Source organism: Lolium rigidum, chromosome 7 (assembly GCF_022539505.1).
Source record: "Lolium rigidum isolate FL_2022 chromosome 7, APGP_CSIRO_Lrig_0.1, whole genome shotgun sequence".
Lineage (NCBI taxonomy): Eukaryota > Viridiplantae > Streptophyta > Magnoliopsida > Poales > Poaceae > Lolium > Lolium rigidum.
Genome location: NC_061514.1, coordinates 14,128,535 through 14,137,472, shown reverse-complemented (window position 1 = coordinate 14,137,472; position 8,938 = coordinate 14,128,535). Strand labels below are relative to the sequence as shown.

General features: G+C 45.0%; 2 protein-coding genes across 3 annotated transcripts; both read left to right on the top strand.

Annotated features, from left to right (window-relative positions):
• The first annotated feature begins 608 nt into the window (after positions 1-608).
• LOC124673840 (zinc finger CCCH domain-containing protein 31-like) lies at positions 609-3,439 on the top strand. Its single transcript, XM_047209876.1, has 3 exons — positions 609-690; positions 1,473-1,533; positions 2,356-3,439. Exons 1-3 carry the CDS (start codon positions 609-611, stop codon positions 3,137-3,139), a joined length of 927 nt encoding a protein of 308 aa, XP_047065832.1. The 3' UTR covers positions 3,140-3,439.
• A 539-nt stretch (positions 3,440-3,978) lies between these two features.
• LOC124674762 (probable plastid-lipid-associated protein 13, chloroplastic) lies at positions 3,979-7,531 on the top strand. Of its 2 annotated transcripts, XR_006993070.1 has the most exons (8): positions 3,979-4,220; positions 4,575-4,696; positions 5,025-5,108; positions 5,292-5,388; positions 5,631-5,847; positions 6,331-6,383; positions 7,091-7,272; positions 7,354-7,531. XR_006993070.1 is itself a non-coding variant. In XM_047210816.1 (7 exons), the coding sequence occupies exons 1-7, from the start codon at positions 4,014-4,016 to the stop codon at positions 7,199-7,201; spliced, it is 891 nt and encodes a 296-aa protein (XP_047066772.1). In that variant the 5' UTR covers positions 3,980-4,013; the 3' UTR covers positions 7,202-7,317. The 2 variants fall into 2 exon arrangements, 1 of the variants encoding a protein (XP_047066772.1); XM_047210816.1 differs by lacking the exon at positions 7,354-7,531 and having other exon boundaries at positions 3,980-4,220; positions 7,091-7,317.
• The last annotated feature ends 1,407 nt before the right edge of the window (positions 7,532-8,938 follow it).

Sequence of the window (8,938 nt, the reverse complement as noted above, 5' to 3'; positions counted from 1 at the left end):
TATGCAAGAGCAGAGGCCATAACTAATGTGTGGTCTGGCACAGGGCCTGAGGTTTTGTCTCAGGTACTGGAGCATGACCTTCTTGTAAGCCCTGGGATTTAATATAACCACTTTTACCCGCAAAAAAAAAAAAAACACCTTGCTTTGTTGTACAAAACCAAGATATATACTATTATGCGTTCGGACAAATGTTCCTTTTCATATTGTGTATGTATCCATCTCATATCCGTTCCATATTCATATCCCGTGATTTCCGTTCCCTTTTTTAGGGTTTTCGATTTTGTTTTTCATTTGGATGAAATAGGCGAAAACGAAAACGATAAAGCATATTTTTTTCACTCGTTTCTGTCCCCTTTTGAAACCTAGACGTGGCCACATAATTGGGCCAGAACGCGAATTCACCTATCTGACTCGAGGCCCAAAAAAGGCTTATAAGCCCAGCCAGCATAAGAAGCCACGTACTCCTACACGCCAGCGTCCCTCGCCGTTAACCCGACCCAAGCGATTTCGCAGTTGGCCTCTTCCTCCCTCCGCTCCGCTCCGCTCCACTCCGCCTCCGCCAAACCGCAAGCTAGGGTTTCGGCCTCCACGCGGAGCGCTCGCCCGCCATGGACGGTGCCGCCGCCGCCCGCAAGAGATCCCGGCCGGACTCCGCCAACGGCGCCGCCGCCGGAGGGAAGCGCTCCAGAGGTAACCACCCCCCGTCTCTCCCGCCTCCGCTTCTAGATTTCGTTGTTGGATTTCCGTCCTGCTGCGTCGTCCGTGCCGCTGGATCTTCTAGGTGGACGCTCTCTAGGGTGTTTCTAGGGCTTATATTCCGCGAGCGTGGAGCGAGCGAGGGTGTCGCGCCGTACTGCCCGTATCCCCAATTAAGATAAGATTCACCTGCATCTTGCCTACGTAAATCGCTGTGGTAGGTATGATAGTTATAGCAAATCTATCAGCTGTCCGCATCGGCTGGAAGGCAGCAGTATAATGCAGTGAAAGCGGAGTTAAGATTTACCTGCTGTCTTGGTTGCCAATTTTCATGCTATCGTAGTGAAATACTTACGCAGTACAGAAAAAAACACAGCTCGACAACACAAGTCCAAAACAACTCACCGAAGAGCAGCCTGCCTGTACCAAAAAAAGTCGATCTAGATGAGGTTCCTTTGAAAAGAAGTAAAGAACAGGTGTGAAAGGGGATATGATGGGAACCGAATTTGGGGAAAGAACATCACCTGCTTTTGATCGAAATCGAACTGGAAGACACCCACCTGCTTTTGTTCTCGTGTTTCAACAATATGCAGTCGAAACATAACCATGACTATTTTCTGCAGGATAACAACCTCGGAATGCCATACTTATCTTATATCTAAAATTATGTTCATTCATCACATTTATTGGACACAAATTGTATATGCTTACTTGATTAGAAGATCAACAAGGCAACTTCTAACTAGTGGAAAATTGTAATTAATTCTATGCAACAGACACGGAGTCACAACAAACTGGTCTATCAAGCAAATCGAAGCCTTGCACCAAGTTTTTCAGGTTCAAATCTTAACCTATCCAAAATAACATCACAACGGTAACCTTTAATTTTTCAATATACATTTTAAGTTTCACTATGTATTACAGTTAAGAATTAATTCTCCCCTGCAAATTTTGCTTTTGGTGCAGAGCCTGCATGCATTTTTACAGATTGTGATTCGTATGCACTCTATTGTTGCCTAATGAGCACAGTAGATAGATTCACTATTTTTCGTTCTTGATTTTGAATAAATAAGATGCATAACAGTACCCTCAATCCACTGTTATTGCATGTTTTTGTTCTTTATTCTCCTTCTCTATTACTTTGCTTTTGTTTGTGCACTGATATGGTTTTGTAATATTCGAGTAATAGAAGCATCCATACAAGCAATTAGAATTGAATTAGTATGTTTTTCTACACATATAGAATACACGTGGTATTTGCAAATATTGTGTTTCTCGTCAGTCTTGGTTGATTCTTGCACTTATCTGGATCTTTGTTGAAGTGTCCTGGTCTACGGAAATTCTGTAATACCGTTGGTCTCACTTAAATTCCTGCAAAACTGGAAATTATTTCTTGCACCTTCTCAATTACAATTCTATACTTGATACCTAAATTTAGGCTCATTTTCACTAATTAGCATCGATAAAATGTGTGAACATTTGCATTTACAACATTGTTATCTTGTTTTGAAAGATCTTAGTATAATGCAAGCAGTACAGCCTTTCACATAACAAAATGTGTAAAATGATTCATCAATTGCTGGTTCAGCTATGATTTGGCTTTTTTTTTTTTACTATTGCAATATCAGTACATAATCTGTAGTGTTTTGAATGATGCAGCACTGTTGGGTGCCCCTTTGGAGAGAGCTGTCACTTCCTGCACTTTGTTCCCGGTGGATACCAGGCAGTATCAAAATCACACAACCTAGGCCATTCTGCTGTGTCTGCACCGTCAAGAGGTCCTGTGGATCATTCGGCTAATTCCCATTCAGCACCTGCTGGCAAAACACGCCTGTGCACCAAGTACAACACTGCAGAAGGCTGCAAGTTTGGTGACAAGTGCCATTTTGCCCATGGAGAGAGGGAGCTTGCCAGGCAGGGGCCGCCATCCTACATGTCCCAGGAAAGTCCCTATGCTCCTCCTATGAGTGGTCGATATGGAGGTCGACATGAACCACCTCCGCCAGCTTCAATGGGCCCTGCAACCGGAAGCTTTGGCGCATCAGCTACTGCCAAGGTCAGCGTCGATGCCGCTCTTGCTGGAGGCATCATCGGGAAGGGTGGAGTCAACACGAAGCAGATCTGCCGAATCACAGGGGTTAAGCTCTCGATACGTGACCATGAGTCAGACCCGAACCTGAAGAACATTGAGCTTGAGGGCAACTTCGACCAGATAAAGCAAGCCAGTGACATGGTGCGCGAGCTCATTGCCAGCATCAGCGCCAGCATGCCATCGAAAAACCCTCCCAGTGCCGCACCCCCTGCTCGATCCGGCGGCCCTGGTGGCAGGAGCAACTACAAGACCAAGATCTGCGAGAACTTCCTCAAGGGCACCTGCACCTTTGGCGACCGCTGCCACTTTGCCCATGGTGAGAACGAGCAGCGCAAGGGTGCCGCAGTCTGAGAACTGCCGTGATATCTCTCATTCTCCATTGGCTACTGTGACTATTCTCCCTGCTGCTCTAGGTGGTTAGCCTGTTGTATTGCAATTTTATGGATTGTGTTTTTTAGATTCATCTTTTGAAAGATGCTTAAGAAGTAAGGACACTCGTACACATGTGATCCCTGTGTAGTTAGTCGCCTTTTGAGTTTTCCCTTTCTGCATTTTATTGTCCAGCTGTGTTGAGCTTACCAGGTTGAACTTGGTATATTTTGCATCATTCCAGTATACTATCGCCAAATCGCAGCTGTTGTCAGTTCAGAAGTACTGTACTATTCAATGTTGTGCCACCTTCTTCAGTAATCCCCCTCCTTCCATTTTTTTTTCTCCCAAGTCAAATTTCTTTAAGTTCGGTAAGGTTCACAAAAAGATTATCAACATGTGCAAATCATACCAATAGATACACCATGAAATATATGTTGTACTCCCGAGAGTGTCTCAACTTTGTCAAAATTTGGATGTATCGTTGATACACTTTTGGTGGGATAGAGGAAGTAAAAGATATACATACATTTTGTTTTATGTATTTCAATATTTCTTTCTATAAATTTTGTCAAACTAAAGAAATTTTGACTTAGACAGACTTAAGAAAGTTTGACTTAAAAACAAAACAAATATTAGGATTTCTATTTTTTTCACATGACAGGACTCTTATTTTGACAATAAGGTAGCAGGTCATTCAATGACATGTGGGACCAGGTTACACTTGTGATGGTCATTTCCCCTTGAATATTCTACGTGGCGTTGCCTAGACAGCAGCTTCTAGCAACTCACTGTAGCACACACGGCAGCGACATCTCGAGCTCCTCCCCCCTCCGGCAAAGTCGCCTCGTCCGGCATGGCCGCCACCGCCGCAGCAGCGACGCTCGCCCCCGCCTCCCCTCCGCTGCTGCCCGCCCTCCGCGGCAGCCGGGTGCGCCTCACCGCACGCCGCGCCGCCGCATGCCGCTGCAGGGCCACGGCGCAGACGTTCCAGGGGGGCCCCGCCGCCAGCTACGCCCGCGAGATGGAGCGCCTCTCTGCCAAGGAGTCCCTCCTCCTCGCCGTGAGCCCTCTCTCCTTCCCAGTCTCCTGTTCCCGCAGATGAATACGCCTGTAGCCCTGTACTGGTCCATACGAATCGTATCCACTCCCCATCATACCTGTGGCTTTTGGATTTGTTTGCCAACCTGAAAATTCTACGCAGCCGCACTCAATTTTGCACTATTTCCGATTTGGTCGACCAGTAAGCCCATCAATTGTGCAGTGTAAATCGGAACAAATTAGGTGTTTGTGTATGCATGTTGATAGTATTTGAGTTGTGCAATCACGGTTTGAGCCGAATGCTCTTGTTAATTGACACTGAACTTCGAACTGGTTACTCAACTAGGGCATGTTAAAAAAATGCCACCATTTTCAGTTCAGAGATGCTGGAGGCTTCGAATCCTTGGTCAGCGGCAAGACGACGGAGATGCAGAAGATCGACGTCAACGAGAGAATTGTGGGGCTCGAACGCCTCAACCCCACTCCCCGACCCACAACGTAAGTGCTGTAGCTGAAGAAACATTTCATATGTTGTGGCTTATTCGAGCAGCTTTCACTGCGAAGCAGAAGTTTAAATGGTTGGATTAGTAGAATTTGTATGAAGAAGGGATTTGTGTGATCCTGAACACCGAACCATCATTGGAACAAAATTAAGAGCAAGATCACTACAAGTCTACCACGATGTTCAAAGACCCAATGACTTGCATTCATCTCTATATTTTCATGTTCCATATTCATGAGGATCTCCCATCATATTTGACTAAAGTAGTTCTGTTGTCGGACATTTGGTTGCTCATTATTCGTTAACATTTGTTTCACTTTTCAGATCACCCTATCTGGAAGGTCGATGGAACTTTGAGTGGTTCGGTGATAACAGTCCTGGAGCATTTGCAGCCCGGATTTTGTTTGAGTATGCCACTAGCTCTGGATCCAAGTTATACTACCATTTGAATTAGATTTCACATTTCTTTATTCTCACTAGAATAAGTTACATGCCTTGTTCAAATTTTGCTTTACATGGCCTGTTGCAAATCTACATTATTATTTCTTTGACAAATATGTGTATCACATAGCAAGCATGTGGTTTTTGTAGGAGGTCACCTACAAGTGTCGCACACTTTACGGGACTTGATGTTGTGATCAGGGATGGTTACTCCAAACTTTCATCGAATATCAAGTTGTTTAATACAGTAAGTTCAATAGACGCGGGAAGCCGCCTACAGCTATTGCGCACATTTGGATTTATCTTTACATCCTCTTCAATATGTTTGCACTGTTTGTGCCATTTATATACCTGCCTACAACATGCATAGCTAATTCTTTTCTTCAAATTAAAGTTATGGTTCGTGTCTTCATTCATTGTATATGAGTTATTTTGAATTCTGTTGTTTCACTCGTGGTCTCACAGTTTACCATCTTTTGGTGTATGCAGATACAAAACAGATTTGTACTGACTACTCAACTGTCAGTGGAGGGGCCTATCAGGATGAAAGAGGAATACGTTGAGGGATTTTTAGAGACCCCCAAAATAAGTGAGGAAACACTACCTGAGCAACTGAAGGGCTTTCTTGGACAAACTGCAGGAGCTCTACAACAACTTCCTGCTCCTATAAGGGATGCTGTTTCGGAGGGGGTTAAGTTACCTCTTAGTAAGTACATGAGGCCCAAGTTATAGTCTTATTATAGCAATATAGTACTGATTTAATTAGAGTAGTATCATTGTAGCAATTATATAACTTCCCAATTTTTCTGGCCTTTAGACAAGGCAACCACAGAAATTTTACTGACCTTTTCTTGTTAAAGCACTGCTTGCTTCAATGCATTTGTCATTGGATTCTTTGCCAAAAAAATGTTGGAATGCTGTTTTTTGTGTTCCTTGCTAAACTTTATTTTCACAACGACAAGTGAGGAAATGCTCTCATTGTTCATGACATCATGGTAGCTTGTTCGTCTCTCCCAACCTTGTTTATCTGTAACTGTAATATTTGTATACCTGTAATATTTGGTGCACCACCTCAGGATGATTTAGTATAGTTATGCTATTTTTCATTCTGAGATGCCATGAATAGGTAATAACTGTACTGCATATACATGGATTGACAAGTTACATTGCATGCCTCCATTTTTTTCAGACGGGATGTTCCAGCGCTTATTCATGATTTCTTACCTGGATGAAGAAATATTGGTATGTTTATCCCACACTTACAGCAAACAACAAAATCAGTACATGTGCACTTTACACTGACGATATGGCGTCCATCTCAAAATAATCATCTTACATTAGTATTGTCTAAATGCCCTATTGATAAGGATAATGCAGTAGTTTGGACTTCCACAAAAATACAGAATCAGCAACTTTAGCTTCCACGTTTGAGTTGTACCCTATGTCTAGTTCTTCTACTTTGCATCTCATGTTGAACACACTTACTGAACTATAACTTGTTCATTTGCTAGAGAGAAATGTACCTGGTTCTACTTAGTTCATAAACACCTTGATTTCAGAGAAAATAAAATCTGATGAAAGACTTAGTAGGGAATGCTGCATGGGCTAATCCTCTGAAGTACCAGTGCATGGCATCATCTTGAGAATGATAGACCAGAGCAAAAATGCACATAGCTGTCAGTGTTTTGGTTACAGGAAATCATGCATAAGATGCCACCTGTATGACATATATTAACATCATTTACAGTTTAAGATGCTGATAATCTAATCACTCTACCAACTCAATTTACACAGTAGTGTCCTTTTGATGTTACCCAGTGCCATCAGTAATTCAGTATCCACCAAATTGCTAGGCAAATACCTTTGCCCCTGAATCCTCTGTTTTACACAGGTAAATTTAACCATGTTTCAACTCAATTTCTCATGATTGTCTTGTCTTTGTGTTTTAGATTATCAGAGACGCTGCTGGAGCACCTGATGTCCTTACCAAACTGGAAGGGCCGCAACCGAATCTAATGGAGAACACGCCAGATGTAGTGGTTCCAGAATATCAGAGCTAGTGTCTGGGTACTAAGTGGAACATTCTGATTAACTTTTTCAGATATACCTTTTCTGATCGAACATTTTCCAGGTTTGCACATACCTCAAAAAAAAGTCTAGTGCATGTTAGCAGTCACTTGAGCGAGCTCTCTCTTGTTGCTGGCTAGAGTAGGCAACTGCTATTCTGGAGCTGAGCAATACTCTGGGCATTAAGCACTGAGATAAGATGAAAAAAAGTTGATACACAAAAAGAGCAGCAAATGGTCGCCATTGTTACTTTTGTTCGATTTAATTCCATTACCCAGCTTGCATCGGTGTAAAGGTGAAATAAAACAAATGACATGTTGTTCTACCTTTTTTTTTCGAACTCTTGTTCTACCTTCTACTAGCACCAGAGTACATTAGCTTGGCCTCTATCTTAAAGTGAGAAACATCCAACATGAAGACACAATGTGGGTTCTGGGGCCACTTGCCAACGACAAATTGTATGGAATTTTCAGACTGGAGATCGACAGTCATTGTATCTGAATCATGCCTCGCACTCTCGCAGGCAAAGGTTTCAAGCACGGGAAGTTCAGTAAAACTAACCAGAGCAGCTAAAGAGAGTGCACGTACTGTACATACTACCCGAACTAAAAAAAAACCAGTTCCTGTTATTTTTTCCAAGTAGCGTTTAGAATCACCGAATCTTGATCTTTGCATTCTCTCCATTGGACGTGTGGCTCAAGGTTAAACCTGTACCACTCCTGACAGTCTGACACTGCAAAGAATTGTGTCATATCCTAACTGTCAGATCAGAGCCTGTCTCTTTCTCTCTCCCTTTAGTTCACCCAGAAGATCGAAAATGAACCAGGAACGAAAATAAACCAGGAAGGTTGTGATCCAACATCTAATTTAATTTAAGGCTCTGTCATGGGAGATCTCTATCGATCGACCATACATCATCATCATCATCCTAAATACGTCAACATACAGAAAGAGAGAGGCTGGGGGGCAAAAATTTCAGACTTAGCTCTAATGGCAAGGGGCTGACGGATCAGAGGCTAAAGCCGTCGCCCTCGAAGGGGCTGAGGAGGAAGTCGTCGAGGCCGTGGAAGAAGGCGCCGAACGTGTCGTCCTCCTCCCCGAACGCGCGCGCGAACTCTTCCGCCTCCGGCAACGCGGCGTCCGCCTCCTCCTCCTTCACCACCGCCTTGAAGCCGGTCGCCGTCGTCGCGCCGCCGTTTGTGTCCCGGCACGCGCGCGCGAACCCTTCCTCGTCCGGCGACGGCGCGTCCTCCTCCTCCGACTTCACCTCCGCCTTGACGGCCGCCGGGGCGACGACGACGCGGTCGGACTCCGAACCGCCGGACGAAGACGACTCCGAGGCAGCGATCTCAGCCGACGACGACGAAGAAGAAGCCACGCCTCCGCCTCTGCCGCTCGGCTTCCCGGTGAGCCGCTGCACGAGCTCGCGGAACTGCCGCGCATCCGTCTTGATCACCGTCGGCTCCACGACGTGCACGATCCTGATCTTCCGCGGCGGCCCCTTGGCGATGGCGTGGGACCACCGGTGCGCGCCCGTCCCCGGCGGCGCCGCCGTGCGGGACGGCAGCTTCACGGCGGAGGAGTGCGGGGCCATTCTCCAGAGAGATGCGAGGAAATTAAAGACGGTGGCTTTGGGGTGATGAAGAGGAGGCTGTGGCCTTCACAAGGTTTATATAGACCAACCCCAGTGTTTGGGCCGTTGGATGCTTTAGGTGGCTCCATCCAACGGC